The sequence below is a fragment of the Anomaloglossus baeobatrachus genome, chromosome 5 (genome assembly GCF_048569485.1).
Source record: "Anomaloglossus baeobatrachus isolate aAnoBae1 chromosome 5, aAnoBae1.hap1, whole genome shotgun sequence".
Classification (NCBI taxonomy): domain Eukaryota; kingdom Metazoa; phylum Chordata; class Amphibia; order Anura; family Aromobatidae; genus Anomaloglossus; species Anomaloglossus baeobatrachus.
The window spans coordinates 19,872,765-19,899,030 of record NC_134357.1 but is presented as its reverse complement, the minus strand read 5'-3'; the positions used below and the strand labels follow the sequence as shown (position 1 = coordinate 19,899,030).

General features: G+C 50.5%; 1 protein-coding gene across 1 annotated transcript in view; it reads right to left on the bottom strand.

Annotated features, from left to right (window-relative positions):
* Positions 1-6,107: 6,107 nt before the first annotated feature.
* Positions 6,108-26,266, bottom strand: part of LOC142312571 (uncharacterized) — a 60,547-nt gene continuing 40,388 nt past the window's right edge. Inside the window, exons 2-7 of the mRNA XM_075351562.1 lie at positions 25,200-25,349; positions 17,670-17,849; positions 17,465-17,588; positions 16,871-16,938; positions 14,885-15,005; positions 6,108-6,364 (exon numbers count right to left, since the gene is read on the bottom strand). Coding sequence (XP_075207677.1) covers positions 6,108-6,364; positions 14,885-15,005; positions 16,871-16,938; positions 17,465-17,588; positions 17,670-17,849; positions 25,200-25,277 — 828 coding nt within the window. The 5' untranslated portion in view covers positions 25,278-25,349. The remainder of the gene's footprint in view (positions 6,365-14,884; positions 15,006-16,870; positions 16,939-17,464; positions 17,589-17,669; positions 17,850-25,199; positions 25,350-26,266) is intronic.

The following is a 26,266-nucleotide window of genomic DNA, read 5'->3' as shown; positions in this document are numbered from 1 at the left end:
AAACCGTGACGACCGAAATAAGGTCCCAGGGCTCCAAAGGCCGCCGGTAAGGCGGAATGATGTGAGATGCGCCCTGCATGAAGGAACGCACCTGAGCTAGCCGGGCAATACGCCGCTGGTACAACACTGACAGAGCCGAGACCTATCCCTTAAGGGAATTGAGGGATAGTCCTAGCTGCAGACCAGACTGTAGAAGGAACAGAAGGGTCAGCAAGGCCAAAAGGCCAAAGGATACTTCCGAGCTCGAGTCATAGTGGAGATGACTTCAGGAGGGGTACCAGAAGTTGTCAAGATCCATGACTCAAAAGCCACGCCGTCAATCTGAGAGCCGCAGATTCTGGCGGGAAAGACGGACCTCGTGAGAGGAACAGTCCGGGAGATGCCATGGCACCTCTACGGACAGACGGAGCAGGTCAGGGTACCAAGCCTGCCTGGGTCAGTCTGGAGTAATGAGAATGACCCGACGGCCCTCCTTTCTGATCTTGCGCAGGACTCTGGGCAAGAACTAGAGGGTGAAACACATAAGACAGACGAAACTGGGACCAAACTTGAACCAGTGCGTCTGCCGCAAAAACCTGAGGATCGTGGAGCCACGGTTTGACGGCTGAGACAATCTGCCTCGTAACTTTCCACATCTGGGATGTGGGCTGCGGATATGGTGGACTAGGAGTCCTCCGTCCACAGAAGAATGCGATGAACCTCCAACAGTGATGTCCCGCCCTGGAGGTTGATGTAGGCAAACGCTGTAGCGTTGTCTGACTGGACTCGAATGTGCCTGGCCGTCAACAGATGACGAAAAGGCTTGGAGAGCTAGAAACACAGCTCTGAATTCCAGCACATTGATCCAGAGGGCTGATTCGGACAGAGTCCAAGTGCCCTGCGCTCCAAGGTGGAGATATACTGCTCCCCAGCTGGATAGACTAGCATCTTGGTGAGGATCACCCGGGACGGAGCCAGGAAGGAGCGTCCCTGAGACAGAGGGGCCGAAGCCACCAGTGAAACGAGCCCCTGGTCTGTGGCGAAGCCACCACTCCGTGGAAGGAGGGAGTCCGCTTGTTCCAACAGCGGAAAATATCCAGCCGCAGAGGACGCAGATGGAACTGGGCAAGGGAATCGCTTCCGTTGACACCACCAACTGATCCAGCACCTGTATTAGGTGCCTGATGGAACGACGTCGACCGCCAGCGGAGGGACTGCTGTTTGACTAAGGGCAGCTTCACAAGTGCCGACAGAGTCTCGAATTGCGTCCCTGGGTATGTGAACTTCTGGGTCGAAGTCAGAGTGGACTTGGACAGAAGACAAACCACCCGAATTGGTCAGAGTGGCGAGAGTGAGCGAGGCACTCCGCTAACAGTCTGCACTGGCTGAAGCCCAGACTAGAAGGCTGTCTAGGATAAAAGGATCGCTGCCAACCCCAAGGGGTGCAGGACCGCAATCACAGCTGCCCCGACTTTGAGAATACTCGAGGGGCCGTGGTTAACCCCAAGGGAAGAACCACGAATTGGACCACTCTGATTGCAAAACGTAGCCAACGCTGGTTGGAACTGAGATTGGCACATGCAGATAGGCATATCTGATGTCGATGGATGCTAGGGAATCTCTTTAGGTCAACGATTGACCGCAGAGACTCCATGCGAAAACGCCGCACCTGAACATGCTTGAGAAGCTTGAGATCCAGGTCGGAAGGCACCGCCCTCCTCAGGTACTAGGAATAGATTTAAGCAGAAATCTCAGAACCGTTCCCAGTCGGGAACCGGTACAATTACTCCAGTGGCCTGCAAGAATGCCCCAGCCTGTGAGAAGGCGGCGGCCTTGGAGCGGGGGAGAGTTGACAGAAAAAATCTGTTTGGCGGGCTGGATAGAATCCTATCCTGTAGCCGTGGGAGATGGTATCTCGCACCCCCTGATCGGAGACGTGTTAAAAACATACGTCGCCAAAATGGGAGAGCCTGCCACCGACCAAGGACGTTGCTGGCGTGGCCAGATAGCCAGGAGGAGGCTGACTTAGTTGCAGCATCTCCTGCGGTCTTCTGAGGACGCGGCTTCGTGCGTCATTTGGGTTTACGATCCTTGGCTGAGCTAGTGGACGAGGCCGAGGGCTTAGAGAACGATCAGATGGAGGAACGAAAGGAACGAAACCTCGACTGATTCCTGCCCTGGACAGGTTACCTGGTTTAGGTTTATGGCATGGAAGAACTCTTCCCGCCAAGAGCTTCACTAATAATTTCATCCAGTTGTTCCCGAATGGTCTGGTCCCAGCAAAAGGGAGCCCAGCAAGGAACTTCTATAGAAGCATCCGCCTTCCACTTCCGAAGCCATAGGAGCCTGCGGATAGCGAGGAAATTAGCCGAGGCTACCGCAGAGCAGTGAGAGTCTCGAGCATGGCAGATAAGGCAGAGGATGAAAAAAGACTGAAGTCTGGAAGTTAAGGCAACCATTTCGGGCATAGATTCCCTGTGAGGGAAAGCATCTCCTCTAGAGAAGCAGAGATGGCCTTGAAAGCCCACACTGCTGCAAAAGCTGGGGAGAACGTGGCCCCTGCCGCCTCCATACAGATTTGGCCAGAAGGACAACCTGTCGGACAGCAAAGCCGTAAGTGAGGAGCCATCAGCCACTGGTACAACGGCACGGGCTGAGGGTCTAAACACCGGGGGGATCACCTTTGGTGAATGAGCCCACTGCTTGACCACCTCTGGTGGAAGGGGAAAACCGTCCTCAGCACCACGCTTTGGGAAACGTTTGCCAGAACAGACCCTGGGCTTGGTCACAGTGGCCTGAAAAACTGGAGTGGTTAAGGAACACACTCGTTGTTCTCTTAGGCAAGGTAAACTGGTGCCCCTTTGTGCCAGAGAGGGTTGCTCCTCTGATACTGGCGGGTTGAGGTCCAGTACCGAAGTAATGTACAGTGGATCCTTTGCCGTCAGCCACTGATACAACTATCCGGGCTGAAACACTAGACACCGGAGGGACCACCCTTGGTGAATGAGCCCACTCCTTGACCACCTCTGGTGGAAGGGGGAAAAAGTCATCAGAACCACGCTTTAATGGGAGCGTCTGTCAGGACAAGCTCTGGGCTTGGTCACGGTGGGCTGAAAACTGGAGTGGTTAAGGAACACACTCCTTGTTCTCTCTAAGGTATACTGATGTCTGTCTGCCAGAGGGGGGATACTCCCCTGATACAGGCGGATCGAGGTCCAGTACAAATATAATGGACGCAATCAAATCATTAGCATCTGCATCACCTTCGGACTCCGAACCCCCAGTAAGGACATCCTCTTTGTCCAGTGAGTCAGCTCGTGAATCAGAGCTGCGGGGGGACAGGGGACCCTGCGTCTCCATTTTAGGAGGACGGGTTCTGAGATCAGATGAAGAGTCCTCTGAGAGCTTTGCTGAGCGAGCTGTAGCAGCAGAAGCGCCCTGAGGGGGGGGCTAATGCATGCTCAACACCACCGGAGCCGGAGCAGCTGGAGGGACCCTCCAAGCTGAGGAATCACTGTGTTTATGCATATTAAGAAAAACAGCCTTGCAGCCTTGCTCTGATGTGAGACATGCTGCAGAAGTGGGGGCTCTGTGAGAGTGCATCTCCAGAAAGCCCCCCAGCAGAGTATAACAGAGAATATAAGCAGCTGCACAACCGAAGGTTGTGGCTAGCCAGACAGTTTAACATACATTACTGTGCCCTCCAGTCCCCCAGCCCAGGCCCCCATTTGTCACAATGAGGTATCTCTGTGCCTATGCAGACACAGAGAACGCTGAGAAAATGGCGACCGGAGCGAGGAGAGGGGGCGGGGCCTACTCTGAGAGCGGGCAAATGAAGTAAACAGGGGAGGGAATCCTTCCTCAGTGAGGAGTGTCCGCTCCCTGTGCAGAACAGCCGCTGGGCGGAGCCACGCTGTCCCTCTGCACTGACTGACATGCAGGGGAGGAGAATCGAAAGTAGGCCTCAGGCGAAGCCGGGGCCTAGATTTAAGAATGCGGCCAGCGTGCAGGCACCGTCGGCGCGGTTCTCCAGTGAAAACTGGGGAACCGGCCGGAAATGTTAACACAGTGATATAACATACTGTCCCCAATAAATAAAGTACAAGGGACCCCTGGAAGGACCACGAGAGAATGCATGTGTGTGTGTGACCTCCTGAACACAAAGCATTGAAACTGGCTAGGACTGGCTACCAGGGGGTGTATATGCTAGGAGGGAGGAGCTACACGTTTGAGTGTAGTACTTTGTGTGTCCTCCGGAGGCAGAAGCTATACACCCATTGTCTGGGTCTCCCATAAGGAACGATGAAGAAAAACATATGAACAGCATATCGTTGCCACCTGTCCCTTTCACAACAGGGACAAAGGGCATATTTTCGCCTTGACAATTTCACCCGATACCGTGTCCATCTTTTGCCTGGGCTCCTCCTCTACCATAAGTATAGCCCAATTAACCATCCACATCCCCCAAATCAAGATCTCCAGACGAGTAAACAGCTCACGCCTGTCTGACCTACACGGTATTCGGCTGTCTATCAAAATTGCGATGCAGTTCTGCCATATTTCCGTAATGCATTTTTGCACAGATCTGTGCATGCAGAGGAGAAAAGAGAGGAAAAAAAAAAAAGGGAAGGGGGCGGGGGGGGGAAAGAGAGAAATGTGGCGCCCCTGAGGCTTCCGTCGCCACAGGAACATTGCACCCCATCCAGCGGTGTGATGTCCATTCTGGGTAAGGAAAGGAGTGAACGACGGTCGCCTGGCAAATCTACACTACACCCATTGTTAGGTACACACTGGGACCAGGGAGAGTGGCAGCAACCCTCCCATGCTGCATGCTGGGAGGGGCCGTAAGACCCATCCCTGCTCCTATAGGGTAGATCAGAGCAACTGGGGAGGTGGGAGGAGCCACCATGGAGCAGACAGTGTAAGGAAGGTCAAGATAGTGAGTGGAGTTGAAGAGAGAGGGAAGGAGGGAGGAGGAGGTCTGCGGGAGGCAGACGAGAAGAAGCAGAAAGAAAGCTCTAGTCAGACAGGAGCTAAGGAAAGAAAGTGACGCTTCCTGGTGAAGATCCTGGGACTCAGAGGGTCCAGGTGACACCAAGCAGAGGAAGAGAAGGGATTCCAGGGCCACGGATAGCTGTTGAGCTGTGGTGGCCTGTTCCACAGGAACATCGGTGGAGGGATCAAGCTGCAACAGGGAACGGTCCCTAGAAACCGGAGGAGTGCAAAATCATCTCCAAACAGTAAAAACAGAGGCCCAGGGAAAGTTGTAAACTCCCCGGGCCACAGCCCACCGCAGAACCTCTAGAAAGGGGATAATCATCCGACAGGTGACCCCCCCAGCCTGGAGGCTGTTGTGGAGGCCGAGCCAGGTTCATCCTACAAAGGCAAGGTTTGAGGAGACAGCTGCAGACAGAGACACTTGAGAGAAGGGTACCGGCTTTTACTCCAGAAATTACCCAGGATCGGCGGAGGTCCCTGACAGTGGGTCTCAGCAGTCCAGAGGCCCCAGTGTACACCTACCAGGAACTGTGAGTAAACAACTTGAACTGCACCCTTGGAGTTGCCTCTGTTATTTCATCTGCATAGACACTCACAAGCACCAACTGTGCCCCGGGGTACCGCTCCACCTGTGGGGAGCAGGACCATCCAAGCTGCCATTCCATCAGCCCCGGAGGCCCCATACAGCAGCGGCGGCTCAAATAACCACAGGTGGCGTCACGAACACAAACTTTATTCATCAAGCCATATTTAATTGACACCCACCAGGGCCACGGAGTCGGGCCCCGCCACCACTGACGACCCCCGGACTAGTCCGGCCCGGCACCGGGTGTCCCATAGCCCTGGGGTGGGCGAGTTAGAAACACCCTCTCTCCCTCTTTCCTCACCCCCCCCTCACCCATTTCCATAATTGACAACCATACATTACGTGTCCAGTGCTTATTAGAGAGTCCCACCTCTGGATCAAGGTGCTACTTACTCTCTTCTTTACCAGAAACTCTTCCCCCTTCTAGATTCCACCAAACAGTTAAATTCAAACTTCCAGGGAGGGGGAAGAAAAAAAAACAACAGAAAATTCAAATAGAACCTTCTCCTCAGCAACCATACTGTGTATTTCCTCCTTTACACCGCTATTCACAGTAAGAGGTAAAGTGCCTTCCAAAGTCAGTCCCCAGCTTCCCCTTCACGTCCGTCTTGCCCCAGACGCTGCTCATTGCCATCCAGCCATCGCAACACTTCTTTAGGATCAGAAAAAAAGTATACTTTTCTCCAGCCAACAATCTCAGCTTCGTGGGGTTCATCATGGCGTATACCAGATTTAGTTGTCTCAGACCTCTCTTGATGTCAATAAACTTGGCCCTTTGTTTTCGCACTTCAATGGAGTAATCTAGGAAGATGGATATTTTGGAGCCATTGATGGTCAGATCAGTGTGTCCTCTGGCTTGCTTCAGAATATTATCCCTGTCTCTATAGTGCAATATTTTGGCCAAGACAGGTCGCAGTGGGTGCCCCGGAGGCAGGGTTCGGGTGGGCACCCTATGCGCTCTTTACACTGCATATAGAGGGGTGAGATGCTCAGATCCGATTTTACTTTTTAGCCACTGTTCAAAGAATTCAGTTGGGGATGCACCTTCCACTTTCTCTGGGACGCCAATTAATCTCAGGTTGTTACGCCTTGATCTATATTCCAGGTCGTCTGTTTTTGCCAGGAGTACTGCTACCATGTTTTTCCAAAAATAAGCCCTCCCCCAAAAATAAGCCCTAGCAGGGATTTTCAGCATTTTCGGAGCAAGGCTCAAATATAAGCCCTCCCCCGAAAATAAGCCCTAGTCCCGGATGAATAATGAAGTGTCCATGCAGATAAAAAAGAGAATTTTGTTTACTTACCGTAAATTCTTTTTCTTATAGTTCCGACATGGGAGACCCAGACCATGGGTGTATAGCTTCTGCCTCCGGAGGACACACAAAGTACTACACTAAAAGTGTAGCTCCTCCCTCCGAGCATATACACTCCCCGGATGACAAATCCAACCAGTTTAGTGCAAAAGCTGAAGGAGGACATCCACCCATAAGTAGAGATAGAGTAAAACCCGGAATAACCGGAACCTCTGTCTACAACAACAGCCGGTGAAAACACACGGAACAAGAAAGCTGCCAACAGGCAACAGGGAGGGTGCTGGGTCTCCCATGTCGGAACTATAAGAAAAAGAATTTACGGTAAGTAAACAAAATTCTCTTTTTCTTCATCGTTCCTTATGGGAGACCCAGACCATGGGACGTCTCAAAGCAGTCCATGGGTGGGAATAAACAGAAACTGAGAAGTAGGCAAACCTAACTTCACAAATGGGCGATAGCCGTCCAAAGGATGCGTCTGCCCAAGCTCGCATCTGCCGCAGCATGAGCATGCACTTGGTAGTGCTTCGAAAGGGTGTGCAGACTAGACCAAGTGGCAGCCTGACAGACCTGCTGAGCCGTAGCCCAAGAGGCACCGACAGCTCTGGTCGAGTGTGCCTTAATTCCCGGCGGGGGAGGCACCTGAGAACATTGGTAGGCATCGGATATGGCCGACCTAATCCAACGAGCTAGGGTCGGTTTAGAAGCCGAGAGACCCTTGCGCTGACCTGTGGTCAGCACAAAAAGAGAGGTGCATCGCCTAAGAACAGCGGTGCGTGACACATAGATCCGGAGCGTCCGCACCAAATCTAAAGCATGCAACGCTTTCTCAAAGCGATGCACAGGGGCCGAACAAAGGGAAGACAATGAAATGTCCTGGTTAAGGTGGAAAGGAGACACCACCTTAGGGAGAAGGCCCGGAGTCGGACGGAGAACCACCTTGTCTTGGTGAAAAAAAACCAAAAAGGGTGACTCCGAAGAGAGCACAGTCAAATCAGAGACTCTCCTGAGAGAAATTATGGCCACCAGAAAAACCACTTTTCTGTGAAAGACGAAACAACGAAACCTCCCTAAGAGGCTCAAAGGGGGGGTTTCTGTAAGGCCGTGAGGACCAGATTAAGGTCTCAGGGATCCAGAGGCCGCCGGTAAGGCGGAATGATGTGAGATGCGCCCTGCATGAAGGTGCGCACCTGGGCCATCCGGGCGATACGCCGCTGGAGCAACGCTGACAGAGCCGAGACCTGTCCCTTGAGGGAATTGAGGGACAGTCCTAGCTGCAGACCGGACTGTAGAAAGGACAGGATGGTCGGCAAGGAAAAACGGCCAAGGGGCATGGCCGGAAGAACGACACCAGGACAGGAAAATTCTCCAAGTCCTGTGGTAAATCCTGGCCGAGGAAGACTTCCGAGCCTGAGTCATAGTGAAGATGACATCGGAAGGAATGCCTGAAGCCGTAAGGATTCAGGGCTCAAGAGCCACGCCGTCAATCTGAGAGCCGCAGAATTCTGGCGGAAAAACGGACCCTGTGAGAGAAGGTCTGGCCGGTCCGGGAGATGCCACGGCACCTCTACGGACAGACGGAGCAGGTCTGGGAACCAAGCTCGCCTGGGCCAGTCTGGGGCGATGAGTACGACCCGACGGCCCTCCATTCTGATCTTGCGCAGGACTCTGGGCAAGAGAGCTAGGGGGGAAACACGTAGGCCAGACGGAACTGGGACCAATCTTGAACCAGCGCGTCCACTGCCAAGGCCTGAGGATCGTGGGAGCGAGCCACGTAAACCGGGACCTTGTTGTTGTGCCGGGATGCCATTAGATCCACTTCCGGAGTGCCCCGCCTGCGGCAGATTGACCGGAACACTGCCGGATGCAGGGCCCACTCGCCGCTGTCCACGGTTTGACGGCTGAGATAATCTGCCTCCCAGTTTTCAACGCCTGGGATGTGGACTGCGGATATGGTGGACTTGGAGTCCTCCGTCCACTGAAGGATACGTTGAACTTCCAACATTGCTAGGCGGCTGCGAGTCCCGCCTTGGTGATTGATGTAGGCAACTGCTGTCGCGTTGTCTGACTGGACTCGAATGTGCTTGCCCACCGACAGGTGGTGAAAAACTACGAGAGCTAGGAGTACAGCCCTGATTTCCAGCACATTGATCGAGAGGGCTGATTCGGACGGAGTCCAAGTGCCCTGTGCTCGGTGGTGGAGAAACACTGCTCCCCAGCCGGATAGACTGGCATCCGTGGTGAAAATTACCCAGGACGGGGCCAGAAAGGAGCGTCCCTGGGACAGAGAGAGGGGCCGAAGCCACCACTAAAGAGAGCTCCTGGTCTGTGGCGACAGAGCCACCAGCCTGTGCAAGGAAGAGGTCCGCTTGTCCCAACAGCGGAGAATGTCAAGCTGCAGGGGACGCAGATGGAACTGGCAAAGGGAACCGCTTCCATTGACGCCACCATCTGACCCAGCACCTGATGGAATGACGGCGGAGCCTCAGCAGAGAGCGAACCGCCAGATGAAGGGACTGCTGTTTGACTAAGGGCAGCTTCACAAGTGCCAGCAGAGTCTCGAATTGCATCCCTAGGGATGCAAAGTCCTGGGTCGGAGTCAGAGTGGACTTGCAAGCGTGGCGAGAGTGAGCGAGACACTCCGCTGAGAGTGAGCGAGACACTCCGCTGACAGTCTGCACTGGATGAAGCCTTGCTAGAAGGTCGTCCAGGAAAGGAATCACTACCAACCCCTGGAGGTGCAGAACCGCAACCACTGCTGCCATGACCTTGTGAATACACGAGGGGCCGTGGCTAACCTGAAGGGGAGAGCCACGAATTGGAAATGTTCCTCTCCGATTACAAAACGTAGCCAACGCTGGTGTGAAACTGCGGTTGGCACAAGCAGAAAGACATCTCTTATGTCGATGGATGCTAAGAAATCTCCTTGGGTCATTGACTGATCGCAGAGATTCCATGCAAAAATGCCGCACCTGACATGCTTGTTGAGAAGCTTGAGATCCAGGTCGGAAAGCACCGTCCTTTTCGGGGACTAGGAAGAGATTTGAGTAGAAATCTCAGAACCGTTCCCAGTCGGGAACTGGTACAATTACTCCATTGGCCTGCAAGAATGCCACGGCCTGTGAGAAGGCGGCGGCCTTGGAGCAGGGGGGAGTTGACAGAAAAAATCTGTTTGGCGGGCTGGATAGAATTCTATTCTGTAGCCGTGGGAGATGGTAACCCACACCCACCGATCGAAGACGTGTTGAAACCACACGTCGCCCAAGAGGAAGAGCCTGCCACTGACCAAGGACGAGAGGAGGCTGCCTTGGTGGCCGCAGCTCCTGCGGACTTCTGAGGACGCGGCTTCATGCGCCAGTTGGTTTACGGACCTTGGCTGAGTTAGTGGACGAGGCCGAGGGCTTAGAGGACGACCAGATAGAGGAACGAAAGGAACGAAACCTCGACTGATTCCTGCCCTGGACAGGTTTCCTGGGTTTGTGGCATGGAAGTACTCTTCCTGCCAAAAAACGTCCGTAATAATTTCATCCAGTTGTTCACCGAATAGACTGGTCCCAGCAAAGGGAACCCAGCAAGGAACTTCTTAAGAAGCATCTGCCTTCCACTCTCGAAGCCACAGGAGCCTGCGGATAGCGAGGGAAGTAGCCGAGGCCACCGCAGTGCGGTGACAGTCTCCAGCATGGCAGACATGGCATAGGATGAAAAGACTGAAGCCTGGAAGTTAAGGCAACCATTTCGGGGATAAAGTCCCTAGGTGAGGGGATGCATCTCCTCCAGAGAAGCAGAGATGGCTTTGAGAGCCCGCACTGCTGCAAAAGATGGGGAGAACGAGGCCCCTGCCGCCTCATATATAGATTTGGCCAGAAGGACAACCTGGCGGACAGTGGGATCCTTAGAGAGGAGCCGTCAGCCACTGATACAACTGTCCGGGCTGAAAGCCTAGACACCGGAGGGTCCACCCTTGGTGATGAGCCCACTCCTTGACCACCACTGGTGGAAGGGGGAAACAGTCATCAGAACCACGCTTTGGGAAGCGTCTGTCAGGACAGGCTCTGGGCTTGGTCACAGTGGGCTGACAAACTGGAGTGGTTAAGGAACACACTCCTTGTTCTCTTAAGGTATACTGATGCCTTTCTGCCAGAGTGGAATGCCCCCCTGATACAGGCTGATTGAGGTCCAGTACAAATATAATGGACGCAATCAAATCATTAGCATCTGCGTCACCTTCGGACAGATCAATGTACATGAAGTAGCGTCCGAGCCCCTAGTAAAAGCATCCTCCTCGTCCTGCGAGTCGGCTCGTGAATCAGAGCTGCGGGACGAGGAAGGAAAGGGGACCCTGCGACTCCATTTTAGGAGGACGGGGACTGAGACCAGATGAAGAATCCTCTGTGAGCTTTGCTGAGCGAGCCGTAGCAGCAGAAGCGCCCTGAGAAGGGGGCTGATGCATGCTCAGCAGTGTCCGGGACAGCTGTCCCCTGGAGAGAGGGATTCTGCCCAAACCGGGGGATCAGCCACCGGAGCCGGAGCAGCTGGAGGGACCACTGATGAGCATCCAGGCTGAGAGACCACTATGTTAGAGCAAGCATCACAATGTGGTTATGTGCTCGGTACAGGCAGTACGAGTCTACATGTAGTGCATAATAAGAACAGCCTTGCAGCCTTGCTCTGATGTGAGACATGCTGCAGAAGTGGGGGCTCTGTCCAGAATGACCCCCAGCAGAGTATATAAACAGAGTATATAAGCAGCTGCACAACCGGAGGTTGTGGCTTGCCAGACCGTTTAACATAGGGACATCTCTGTGCCCTCCAGATCCCCCAGCCCAGGCCCCCATTTGTCACAATGTGTTATGCAGACATTGAGAACGCTGAGAAAATGGCGCCGGAGCGAGGAGAGGGGGCGGGGCCTACTCTGAGAGCAGGATCTGGAGGGCAAATGAGGTATACAGGGGAGGGAATCTTTCCTCAGTGAGGAGTGTCCGTTCCCTGTGCTGAACAGCCGCTGGGCGGAGCCACACTGTCCCACTGCACTGACTGACGTGCAGGGGTAGAGAATCGAAACTAGGCCTCAGGCGAAGCCGGGGCCTAGATTTAAACATGCGGCCAGCGTGCAGGCACCATCGGCGCGGTTCTCCAGTGAAAACTGGAGAACCGGCCGGAAATGTTAACACAGTCATATAACACACTCTCCCCAATATATAAAGTACAAGGGACCCCTGGAAAGACCACTGTCTGTGGTAATAACGTCTCAGTACTTAGCTTGTGAGACGCAGGTGCCAGGTCCCTGGGAGGTGAGCGCTCCGTCCGGCAGGATCCTGAAAAGGGCTGCGGATGGAGACCGGTCTCCTGCAAAGCAGTGAGAACCGTGATGGCTCCCACTTCAAGCCAGAGCCTCAGGGGATGGTGAAGGAGCGCGGCTTGTGAAGGCTCCAGCCTTGTAAAATCAACCTTAACAGCACCGCCGACACAGTGGGGTGAGAAGGGACATGCCGGGAGTCCAGATTGGACCCGCTTTTCTTCCAAATCTTTGAAATCAAAAATCAAAATTCAGAGGATGCATGTGTGTGTGTGACCTCCTGAACACAAAGCATTGAACTGGTTGGATTTGTCATCCGGGAGTGTATATGCTCGGAGGGAGGAGCTACACTTTTAGTGTAGTACTTTGTGTGTCCTCCGGAGGCAGAAGCTATACACCCATGGTCTGGGTCTCCCATAAGGAACGATGAAGAAAAAGGTTACAAATACTGCAGGACACTTCATTATAGACAGCGGCACCCGGCAATTACACTCACCCGATGCTGAGCGGGAGGACATGTAGCGATCACACACCCGCACTCATCAGATCTCACACACACACACACACACTCAGATCTCACTCACAAACATCGGATTGCACACACAGTCAGATCGCACACACAAACAACGGATCACACGCAAACATCAAATCACACACACACACATCGGATCGCATACACACTCACCTCATCCAGCGACACCGATCTCTTCTCACCGGCAGAATCCTGAGAGGCAGTGCGCTGAAGCGCAATGAACAGGACCTGCGGCAGGACACGTGACTTGCTCTCATCATTCCCTGCGGCCGTAAGCGCTGGATGTGATGGGACGTGTGCGATCGGCTCTGTGTGCGCGATCGGCTGTGTGTCAGTGATCTCCTGTGTGTGTCTGGGATCAGCGGTGTGTGTGTCTGCGATTGGCTGTGTATTTTTGCAATAAGCTGTGTGTGCCTGCGATCGGCTGTGTGTATCTGTGATCGGCTGTGTGTGCCTGCGATTGGCTGTGTGTGTGTGTGTGTGTGTGTGTGTGTGTGATTAGCTGTGTGTGTCTGCGATCGGGCTGTGTGTATCTGTGATCGGCTGTGTGTGTCTGCTATCTGCTGTGTGTGTCTGCTATCTGCTGTGTGTGTCTGCTATCTGCTGTGTGTGTCTGCTATCTGCTGTGTGTGTGTGATCTGCTGTGTGTGTGATCTGCTGTGTGTGTGATCTGCTGTGTGTGTGATCTGCTGTGTGTGTGATCTGCTGTGTCAGCCAGCAGCAGGGGAGAATGGCATGCAGCACTGACCGGAGATCACAGGGAGGACATGGGAGCCACGCAGACGTCCGGGTCTGGTGAGTATGAGTCTCCTGGGAAGTGGGGGGTCTGCTTTTTTGGGGGGTAAACTTACCCCCAACGGTGTTTCTCCAAGAATAAGACCTCCTCCAAAAATACGCCCTAGTGCTTTTTGGGGGGCAAAAAAAAATATAAGACAGTGTCTTATTTTTGGAAAAACACGGTATTTGTTGTGCTGCACGCTGCCCATCTCTGTCAGAGCCTGCCATGTGGTCCTCCATGACACTGACACTCTGCTCCACTGCTCGTGTTCTTTCTTTGACTTCATGGAACTTATGCCGCATGGACGCCATATCTTCTCTAAGGCTCCCTAGCTGCTGGGTCACCTCCATTATAGATTAGCTGCACGCCATTACTGCTGTTAATACATCTCTTACTGTGGGCTCTTCAGGAATGCTCTGTGCACCCATCAGCTTCTCTGGCAGCGCTGCTTGAGTTCCAGGCTGTATCACTTCTGACAGCAGCTGCAGCATCTCCCTCACTGCATTCCCACCTCCCTTCTCCTTCACTGAGCTCCATGCTGTTTTTGTGGTTCACATGCACATCCATCTCTCCTTTCTCTGTCCCTCCATGTCTGCCACCGTTACCCTGCCTTGCATAACACTCCAACCTGGCTGCAGTCTGCCTCCGAAGCTCCTCAATCTGTATACTGCCTGTAGTCTTCTGCTCCATGCTGCCCATGGTGCCATTTTGGATTTGCCGTTCTGGCTCTCCTGCTTGTTTCTTCGGTCCCCTCTTTGTGATTTCAGCGGCAATAAGCGATCCACACGTATCAGGGTGTCTTCCAGCTGCCCACTGTTACCTGAGTGGCTTTTAAAGGTGGCCAGCCTAAGGCACACCAGTGCAATAATCAGCATCCTGATATGCTACACCTGTGAGGTGGATGGATTATCTTGGCAGAGAGGAAGTGCTCATTAAGGCTAGTTTCACACATCTGGCTTTTCGCCGGATTGGCGGATCCGGCGCACTCCAGTACAGTGTGATATAGTACAATGGCAGCGCTACAACTTCCAGGTCACATGCTCTGGTCACATGACAGCACGTGACCGGAGCTTGTCGCGCTGCCATTGTACTGTATATACTGTACTGGAGTGTGCCGGATCCGCCAATCCGGTGAAAAGCCGGATGTGTGAAACTAGCCTCACACAGATTTACACAAATTTGTGAACAATATTTGAGAGATAAAGGTCTTTTGTACATAGAAAAAGTCTTAGCTCTTTCAGTTCAGCTCATGAGAAATGGGAGAAAAACAAAAGTGTTGTGTTTATATTTTTAGTGAATCTGGTGAAAGGGAAATCTGGTGAGATCCACTTTACGAATTTCAACATAAAGCTGCTGCATCCAGTGGAGAAGAGGAATATGTGATCTGCATTCAGTGGCCACTACTCACCGGAGCCGTCATCTGTCGGAGTCTCCTTCTTACACTGCTCGTCACCCCTCACATATTCCTCCTCTTCTTCCATTATGTCTGTAGTAGGACAATGGTTCAGAACTTCATCCTGATTCACAAGCTGTGAAAACAATGTGCTAAAAAGTGACTGGATACTTGGAGACTTCACATGGAGTGAATAGAAGACCAGAAAAGATCATGAAAGGGTTATTCTCCCGCAAAAACAGTAAGTTATCCCCTGTCCACTGTAGATTGGGACAGCAGATCCGGAGATCTTTTGAATGCAGCGCTGAAGCCCGTCCTGAAAAGAGTGAAGGTGCGCATGCTCGGCTTCTGATCCATTCATTGTCTATGGGACTGATGTAAACAGCCGAGAAATGTACTTCCAAGTCCCACTGACAATGAAGGAAGCGGAGGTTGAGCATGCGCACCATCGCTCTTTTCAGGAAGGGGCTACAGAGCCACATTCTTGGGATCATAGTGTCCCAATCTCAGGATAAATGGAGAGACCAGTGGTCAAACCCCCAGTGATCAAGTCATTTCTTATTCCATGGACAGGGAATAACGTGTTTTGGTAATATCCCTTTAATTAGCAGGCCGAACGAAGCTCACATTACAGCAAATAGTGGCACATATCTAATATATAAAGCTGAGTGAGTGTGTGTGTGTGTGTGTGTGTGTGTGTGTGTGTGTGTGTGTGTGTGTGTGTGTGCGCACCATTGTATGTACAATCACAACATTTTGCACAGACACCCCATGTGACTCAGGGGACATCATAAACTATGTTTTGACAACAAAATGTAACCCCGCGCTTTACAGTAACTCTCCAAAAAACATGCCTCCATTAAAGTGAATGGAGCTGCGAGCTATAGGCTATTAATAGGAGCTATGATTGGTTGCTATAGGAACAAAGGACATTCATAGTATAAGAAGCTCATGTGTGAGGCAATATGATGCCGGTGGAGAGACAGACACAGACAGACACAGATTGAGAGACAGACAGGGACAGACAGACAGGCACAGACAGAGAAAGAGGCACACAGGGAAAGAGACAGAGACACACACAGAGACAGATAGGAAAAAAAAAGCCAGACAGAGACAGAAAGAAAGACACACGGGGAAAGAGACCGACAGAGGCAGACAGGTAAAGAGACCGACAGAGGCAGACAGGTAAAGAGACCGACAGAGGCAGACAGGTAAAGAGACCGACAGAGGCAGACAGGTAAAGAGACCGACAGAGGCAGACAGGTAAAGAGACCGACAGAGGCAGACAGGTAAAGAGACCGACAGAGGCAGACAGGTAAAGAGACCGACAGAGGCAGACAGGTAAAGAGACCGACAGAGGCAGACAGGTAAAGAGACCGACAGAGACAGACCGGGGAAAGAGACAGACCGGGGAAAGAGACAGACCGGGGAAAGAGACAGACCGGGGAAAGAGACAGACCGGGGAAAGAGACAGACCGGGGAAAGAGACAGACCGGGGAAAGAGACAGACCGGGGAAAGAGACAGACCGGGGAAAGAGACAGACCGGGGAAAGAGACAGACCGGGGAAAGAGACAGACCGGGGAAAGAGACAGACCGGGGAAAGAGACAGACCGGGGAAAGAGACAGACCGGGGAAAGAGAGAGAGAGATAGAGACAGACAGAGAGACGGACACAGATAGAGATAGTCATACACAGAGACACAAAGATAGAGAGAGACTGATACAGAGAAAGACAGAGAGATTGACACAGACAGACACAAAGAGACAGACAGGGAAAGAGACAGACAGAGACTCCTGGGTACTACAGCTAGTTCCATACAAATCCAACCTGTCAGTTTATTTTTCACAGCCAATAAAGTGTGAGGAGATCTAGACCCCATGTAACGTCTGTGGTCAGCTGCCTTCTCCACCATGTATAAATCATACAATAATGCTGGACGGCAGAACACGACCTGCACAGCCTCCTACACATCAGATCCCTACAACCTCCTCCCCACCGACCTGATGATCCTGTGACCAGTCCTGAGCTCCGGAATGTCTCTCTGGCGTCGTCCTCTTACTAGTTCTTACTATAGGAAAGACATAAGGAAATCAATTAATTCCTTATATATAAGTAATTTAGTATTTGCTGCTATGGGAAACTGTAAATAATGAAATAGTTGTAACAAATGTACTAATCATTTTTATCAGACGTTCTGCTCTGTTTTCGCCCCTTCTTATGACAGCCATGTCTTCTGATCACAAACCACTCCCGTCATTGACATGGAGGAGCCTGTGACCAGACACTCTGTATCCAGGACACGAGCGCAAAGGCAGTGTACAACAATGGACGAAGCGGAGATGCCTCATCATTGGCCGCAGAGGTGACCACTGCTCCTGTGCTCGTGATTGACAGCAGAAGTCACACGTCCATCTATACTGTGCAGTATAGTGACAGGTAAGATACGCAGGAGAGGAATCAACAGAGGGGATCAGTAAGGTGAATATTACTTATTTTTCATCTCTCTGAAAGTTTTTTCTTTAGTGTCTGGTCAAAAATTTCCCTAAAGTGACCAAACCCTTTAACAGATGTGTGTATTTAGTCCTGTCTATTACCTGGTGATGTGCGGGGCTGGGGCTCCTCCATCATGACGTCCTTGTACTGATCCTTGTGGTCTTCTAGATACTCCCACTCCTCCACGGAGAAATAGACGGCGACGTCCTGACACCTTATAGGAACCTGACACATACAATGATACCGTCATCCCCCATCCCTTCATAGCATTACTGTATAATGTCCCAGCATTCCCAGCAGTGTCACCTCTCCAGTCAGCAGCTCAATCATCTTGTAGGTGAGTTCTAGGATCTTCTGGTCATTGATGTCCTCATATATCCGGGGGTGCGGTGGAGGCCCCGGGATTGGGTTCAGGGTTCCTCCCCATCCCTCAGACACAGGGGCCTGACAGCGATCACCAGAGGTCTTCTTCACCACCGTGTAATCCTGGTTATGCAGAGACAGTAACAAATCTCACTACAGACATTTCTATAGTTCCTCAAGTTACAATGCTGCTTAAATGTTTGTGAACCCTTCAGAATTTCTTCTATATTTCTGCATAAATTTAACCCAGAATTACAGCACATTTTCACAGAAGTCCTAAAAGTAGATAAACAATCAAATTAAATACAGGCATAAAAAAAATAGACACTTACTGGTAATTGGGATTTCCAGACCCACGACAGCACCAAGGACAGGAAAAATGCTGTAAAAATGTATTCAAGAGAGGCTTCTGCTCTCTCTGCCCAAGTAAGTTGTGGCTACAGACCTAGTGGGGTGTGCTTTCAAGCTTTTGGGGGAGGGGGGGCATCATGACTCCCTGCCATGTATGGTAACAAAATCCCTGATTTGACCCATCTGGCTAAAGCCCCATTTTATTATTATTATTATTATTATTTATTATTATAGCGCCATTTATTCCATGGCGCTTTACAAGTGAAAGAGGGTATACGTACAACAATCATTAACAGTACAAGACAGACTGGTATAGGAGGAGAGAGGACCCTGCCCGCGAGGGCTCACAGTCTACAGGGAATGGGTGATGGTACAATAGGTGAGGACAGAGCTGGTTGCGCAGTGGTCTACTGGGCTGAAGGCTATTGTAGGTTGTAGGCTTGTTGGAAGAGGTGGGTCTTGAGGTTCCTCTTGAAGCTTTCCACGGTCGTGGAGAGTCTGATGTGCTGAGGTAGAGCGTTCCAGAGTATGGGGGATGCACGGGAGAAATCTTGTACACGATTGTGGGAAGAGGAGATAAGAGAGGAGCAGAGAAGGAGATCTTGTGAGGATCTAAGGTTGCGTGCAGGTAGGTACCGGGAGACTAGGTCACAGATGTAGGGAGGAGACAGGTTGTGCATGGCTTTGTATGTCATGGTTAATGTTTTGAACTGGAGTCGTTGGGCGATGGGAAGCCAGTGAAGGGATTGGCAGAGTGGCGAGGCTGGGGAGTAGCGAGGGGAGAGGTGGATTAAGCGGGCTGCAGAGTTTAGGATAGATTGGAGGGGTGCAAGAGTGTTGGAAGGGAGGCCAGAGAGCAGGAGGTTGCAGTAGTCGAGGCGGGAGATGATGAGGGCATGCACTAATGTTTTTGCAGATTCTTGGTTAAGAAAAGCACGGATCCGGGAGATATTTTTGAGTTGTAATCGGCATGAGGTGAAGAGGGCTTGGATGTGTGGCTTGAAGGATAGAGCAGAGTCGAGGGTCACTCCAAGGCAACGAGCTTGTGAGACTGGGGAGAGTGAGCAACCATCAAGTGTGATGGAAAGGCTTGTTGGAGGAGATGAGTGAGGAGGAGGAAAGACAATAAACTCTGTTTTGTCCATGTTAAGTTTTAGGAATCGCGCCGAGAAGAAGGATGAAATAGCAGACAGACATTGTGGAATTTTGGTTAGTAGGGAGGTAATGTCAGGTCCAGAGAGGTAGATCTGTGTGTCATCGGCATAGAGATGATACTGGAAGCCGTGGGACTCTATGAGCTGTCCCAAGCCGAGGGTATAGATGGAGAACAGCAGGGGTCCAAGAACTGAGCCTTGGGGGACACCGACAGATAGGGGGCGAGATGAGGAAGTGGTGTGAGAATGGGAGACGCTGAAAGTTCGGTCGGTTAGGTATGAGGAGATCCAGGATAGGGCCAAGTCTGTGATGCCCAGAGATGAGAGAATCTGTAGTAGGAGGGAATGGTCTACTGTGTCGAAGGCAGAGGACAGGTCCAGGAGGAGGAGGACAGAGTAGTGTCGCTTGGCTTTGGCGGTTAGTAGATCATTGGTGACTTTGGTTAGGGCAGTTTCGGTAGAATGATGTGGTCGGAAGCCAGATTGAAGCCGGTCAAAGAGGGAGCAGGAGGAGAGGTATGAGGACAATTCAAGATGGACATGCTGTTCCAGTAGTTTTGAGGCGTAGGGGAGAAGGGATATGGGGCGATAGTTTGACACAGAGGATGGGTCAAGGGAGGGCTTTTTGAGGATGGGTGTAATAGAGGCATGTTTAAAGCATGAAGGGACTACACCACTTGCTAGTGATAGGTTGAAGAGATGGGTTAGGGCTGGGATGAGGACTGCGGTGATGTTGGGGATGAGGTGCGATGGGAGCGGGTCCAGTGCACAGGTGGTTAGATGTGATCTTGAGAGTAGAGTGGAGAGATTGTTTTCTGTCATGGTGGAGAAGCTGGATTTGGAGGAAGATGGCTGAGTAGCTATGATGAGGGGCTGTGGTGATTGTGGGCCAAAGCTTGCTCTGATGTTGTCAATCTTCCGCTTGAAGAAAGAGGCAAAGTCTTCAGCTGAGATGAGAGGAGAGGGAGGTGGTGCCGGAGGACGAAGGAGAGAATTGAAAGTGTTGAATAGCTGTTTAGGGTTGTGAGAGAAAGAAGATATGAGGGATGAGAAGTAGGTTTGTTTTGCAGCAGTGAGTGTGGACTTGAAAGTGGTGAGGGACTCTTTATATGCAATGAAGTGCTCAGTGGAATGAGACCTCTTCCATCTGCGCTCAGCAATTCTGGAAGCCCGTCTAAGTTCTTTAGTCTGCCTTGTGTGCCAGGGTTGCCTGTTGATTGTGCGGGTTTTGGTGTGTGTGAGGGGGGCAGCTGATTCGAGAGCTGCAGAGATTGTAGTGTTGTATAAAGTTGCAGCGGCATCTGCATCATGTAGAAATGCAATGTCTGTGAGGGGGAGAAGGGACTGAGAAAGGGCGTGTAAATCAATGTGTTTGATATTTCTGCGAGGGTGTGAAAATTTGTGGAGGGGGGGTTGCATACTTGGAGAAGAGAGGGAAGAGAATGTGAGTAGGTTGTGGTCAGACAGGGGGAGAGGCGAGTTAGAGAGGTTAGATAGGGAACAGAGGCGAGTGAAGATGAGGTCCAGCGTGTGGCCATCTTTGTGAGTAGCTGCAGAAGACCATTGGGTGAGGCCGAAGGAGGAAGCGAGTGTTAGAAGTTTGGAGACAGATGAGTGGGAAGTGTCAATGGGGATATTGAAATCACCCATGATGATGGTGGGGATGTCGGTGGAAAGGAAATGTAGTAGCCAGGTGGTGAAATGGTCAAAAAAGGCAGTGGCTGGCCCTGGAGGGCGGTAAATGACAGCCAGCTGAAGGTTGGAGGGGGCGTAGATGCGTACGGAGTGCACCTCAAAAGAGGGGAGCGTGACAGAGGGTGGTAGTGGAATTGGGGTAAAGGAGCATTGGTCGGACAGGAGCAAACCAACTCCTCCACCATGCTTGTTACTGGGGCGGGGGGTGTGAGAGAGTTGGAGACCGCCATAAGAAAGTGCAGCAGGAGAGGCTGTGTCAGAGGGGGTGAGCCAGGTTTCTGTGATGGCGAGGAAGGAGAGTTTATTAGTGATGAACAGATCATGAATGTAGGATAGTTTGTTGCAGACAGAGCGAGCGTTCCATAGAGCTCCTGTTAGTGGGACTGGGGGAGCGGGGGCTGGGTGAATGGGTATGAGGTTTGAGAGGGTGCGGAAATTTGTGTTAGGTTGTTGAAGAGGGTTTGAAGTGACAATAGGGATGTGGTGAGGAGGACCTGGATTTGAAGCAATATCCCCAGCACTGAGGAGAAGCAGTGAGAGTGTTAGTAGGTGGGAGCAGGAGAGGCCATGAGATGGACGTGTGTGTCTGGAGACACTAGGTGAAATGTGGAAGAAAATATGTGAGGGGAAGGTAAGATGGGTGGGGAGGATGGAGGGAGAGATGTAAAGTTCATTACTGGCTTGAGGGATCAGAGGGGGCAGTGAGAAGTGAAGTATTATAGGGGTGAAGGTGAATAGAAACACAAACATTGTTTACAGTGACTATGTATGCTGTTACCTTCCGGTCACTTCCGGCCCAATTCTGGCCTAATTCAATGCATCATACTTATATGGTGCATACTTGTATTGGTGCAGACGAAATGTCTTGTGCAGACATTTAGTTGCCCCACTATATACACATACAAGTGCACTCAGCTGTGAAGGGGTGGGTTGCAAGACTAACCCCTTGATCACTCAATCAAAAAATGATGCTATCTGGTCTCTACCATGACCCTGAAAAAGACTAAAGAAGGAGGTAGGTCTCCAGAAACACTTTGCTGCTTCTATGTAATGAGGAAGACACCTCTTAATGTCTAGCGTGTGAAATTCCCCTTCTTTCTCATTCTAGGTGTTATTATAGAATGAAGGTAGCACAATTTCCTGGTATCTATGAAATTCCAAGACTTCCTTATGAAGGAACGCTGGTTCAGGCCTAAATATTACCCTATCCGAAAGGATTTTTGTAAATGGTTGGTTTACTAATAAAGCCTGTAGCTCCCCTATTCTTCTGGCCGATGTGAGGGCTACTAGAAGAGCAGACAAAATGGTCAGAACCCTGACAGTGCATTCCGACAATGGCTCAAATGGGGCTCTAGACAGGGCCTTCAAAATTAAGGCCCCGTCACACTAAGCAACATCGCTAGCAACATCGCTGCTAACGAACAACTTTTGTGACGTTGCTAGCGATGTTGCTGTGTGTGACATCCAGCAACAACCTGGCCCCTGCTGTGAGGTCGTTGGTTGTTGCTGAATGTCCTGGGCCATTTTTTAGTTGTTGCTGTCCTGCTGTGAAGCACAGATCGCTGTGTGTGACAGCGAGACAGCAACAACTAAATGTGCAGGCAGCAGGAGCCGGCTTCTGCGGAGGCTGGTAACCACGGTAAACATCGGGTAACCAAGAAGCCCTGTCCTTGGTTACCCGATATTTACCTTTGTTACCAGCCTCCGCCGCTCTCACTGCCTGTGCTGCCGGCTCCTGCTCTGTGCACATGTAGCTGCAGGACACATCGGGTTAATTAACCCGATGTGTGCTGTAGCTAGGAGAGCAGGGAGCCAGCGCTAAGCATTGTGCGCTGCTCCCTGCTCTGTGCACATGTAGCTGCAGCACACATCGGGTAATTAACCCGATGTGTGCTGTAACTAGGAGAGCAGGGAGCCAGCGCTCAGTGTGCGCTGCTCCCTGCTCTCTCCACGTGTAGCTCCGTGCGCTGGTAACCAAGGTAAATATCAGGTTGGTTACCTGATATTTACCTTAGTTACCAAGCGCAGCATCTTCCACGCGGCGCTGGGGGCTGGTCACTGGTTGCTGGTGAGCTCACCAGCAACTCATGTAGCCACGCTCCAGCGATCCCTGCCAGGTCAGGTTGCTGGTGGGATCGCTGGAGCGTCGCAGTGTGACATCTCACCAGCAACCTCCTAGCAACTTACCAGCGATCCCTATCGTTGTTGGGATCGCTGGTAAGTTGCTTAGTGTGACTGGACCTTTAGTTAAGATCCCTAGGGGAGGTCTGAGGTTGAGGTCGTAGACAGAGCTATGGATTTAACATACCTCACTACTCAAGGGTGATCTGCTATCTTACAATTGAAGATAACCCCAAAGGCTGAAATGTGAACTTTAAGCTTATTTAGCTTAAGATGTTTTTCTAGCCCCTTCTGTAGGAATTCCAAAATGACTGACCAGGGAATCAGATTATTTTCTAATAGGATTTAACTCTGAAAAATCTAAACATTTTCTCTAAACCTTAGCGTAAAAGTTTGTAGTTGTTTTCTTCCTAGAGTCCATCAGAGTGAAGGTAAGACTATCCAAAAATCCCCTGGCATTAAGAGATGCCACTCAAATGCAAGCTCATTAGATTGGGATGCAGGAATGGACCCTGGAATACTAGGTCTGGAATCTCTTTAAGGACCCACGGGTCTCCTATCATCATCATCATCATCAGGCGTAGCCATGTGAACCAAGTCCTTCTGGGCCAAAAGGGAGTAATGAAAACTACTTGCATCCAGTCCGTCCGAATCTTCCTCAGAACAATCGGAATCAAAGAAATGGGAGGGAAGGCATAAACCCACCCCCTGGGCCACTCACGTAGAAGGACATCTATTCTTTTGGGTTTAGGGGAAAAAAAATGCTCTGACTTTTTGGTTTAAATGATTTGCAAACAAGGACAATAATGGAACCCTGATCTGTGAGTAATCTCCCAGTATATTGCAGAATTTAGAGTCCATTAGTCCTGGTTTATCCAGTGACAACTTACATAATTTGCTTTTCAATCTTCCTGAACCCTTAGGTAGTTTGTCAACAATGGCCGAAAACTCCCCTTGGCGAAGGTCATTATTTCCCTTGCCTCCAACATGAGTTTTCTGGATCTTGTGCCTCCGTTTGTTCACGTAAGCTACAGCTGTAATGTTGTCCGACAATATTTTCACATGGTGACCTGATAAGCACGGCAAAGCCCCTAGAGGCGCTAGCTTTATGGCCACTTGTTCCTTTAGGTTTGACAGTGCCTCCTTCAACTTCTGCTGCCATATACCTTAAAGAGTCTCTATCCCTCTGTGTGCGCACCACAAACAAAAGGACTTGTGTCTGTAGTGATAATCTTGGGATTTCTTATCTCTCACAGAACCCAGAGAGAGGTTCTTCATGTGTTTTCACAAGGACCATGTGTCTATGTGGAGCACGAGCATGTCTGTGTGTTCCGCACAGCGACATGTCCGTTTTTATCCAGCAGCACGGGTGTCAAACGGACTGTACATTGATGTGATCCATGTGACATGTCCCGAATAAAACACAGGTCACATAAAAATAAAGAATTGTTATACTTCCCTGTCTCTGGTGCTGCTGTGTCTGGTGCTGCTGTGTCTGGTGCTGCTGTGTCTCCCTCTACTGTTGCTTCTGGGTCACTCATTATGCTCATTGCATATGCACTGCACTTACCGCAGACCCGGAAGTAACAGCAGCGCCGGCAACAGGTAAGTATACCAGCTCATGCTGTCCGTGTGCTATCCAGATATCACATGGCTTGCACATGGACACCAGACGGAGAACAAACACATATACGCACTTACATCACATTATTTATTATTATTATTATCACTGACCGTGCAAACTATTTGTGTTTTACATGGATGTGTGAAAGAGGCCTAAAGTAGAGGATTGAGGTTTATATGAGGAACATTATGACTGGGACAAAGAAAATGCTGCATTAGATCATAAAAACCTCCTCCCATCTGTGACACACGGTGTCGGTAGTACCATGGTTATATCACTCAGACACAAGACATTGGATCATTCTCCTCATCTAAAAAATTATGAAGTGAAATATTTTTTGACTCATTTGTTTGATTTGGGATGTTATCTACTTTTAGGACTCATGTGAAAGTGTAATATAGTTTTAGGTCCAACGTATGCAGAGATACGGCAAATTTTGAAGGATTCACAAACTTTCAACTAGCACTGGATGTCCATCTCTTATTCCCATAGATAATAATGTAGTTTGACGTCACCAGAATCTCTCACCTCTCCAGTAATCCGGAAGAGGATCTCTAGGGTGAGGTTTATTAACCTCTCCACCCTCTTGTCTCTGTCCTTATTCATCTTTGATGGGTCAATCAGGAATATTAGGTTATCAAGAAGATCTTCACTGAGAGGATCCTAGCTTGTTGGAGTCTGAAAAGAAAGAAGATGAGCCGGAGTAAAATCATCCAAAATCCCATTGAAAAAATACCATTACTAAGGATAAGAAGGGGAAACATGTTATTCACATCCTGGGAAGGAGTCCTCACGTGAGCTCCTTCAACACGTGGCAGATAACTTTATTTATAATTGCCAACTAGTGATGGGTGGACTCGCAGATAAAAGGGACCAGCGAGTCTAATTGGGTTAAAAGAAAAAAAAAAAAAAGTTCTGGCCCGGGATTGATCCTGGATATTTGCCTGGACACCAATCCACGTATAAGTCTATGGGGACCAGAATCAGGCGATTAAAAATGGTGGTAGAAGGGATGGTGGGATAGGAACAAGTATGCTACACTTACCGAGTCTCCGGCGCGACTGTAACTGCTCCCGTAGCCTCTCATTCACCCAGCCATGATAAAGCCGACAGCTGGGGGCTGATATTCTCAAGCTGAGGAGACCAATGGGTATTGGGCCCCCCAGCCTAAAAATAGCAGCCTGCAGCCACCCAGAATTTCCGCATCCATTATATGCGACAGTCCAAGCACTTTACCCGGCTCTATTGCCCTGGTGCAGTGGCAATTGAAATAATAAGGGGTTAATCACAGCTCACAGTTACCACTAAGTCCTAGATTGATGATGGGAGGTGATTATGAGTTCCACCCATTACTAATCTGTAAGTGAAAATAAATATACACAAACACCCATAAAATCCTTTATGTAAAGAAGGTGCTTTTTTTGTCTTTTATGTCAAAAAAAGGATTTTTTCGATGTTTGTATTTATTTCGTTTCAGTTCCAAATTAGTGATGGGGGTATCTCATAGATGCCTCCCATCATTAATCTAAGGCTTAGTGACAGCTGTGAGCTGCAATTAACTCCTTATTAACTCCTATTGACACAGCACCAGGGTA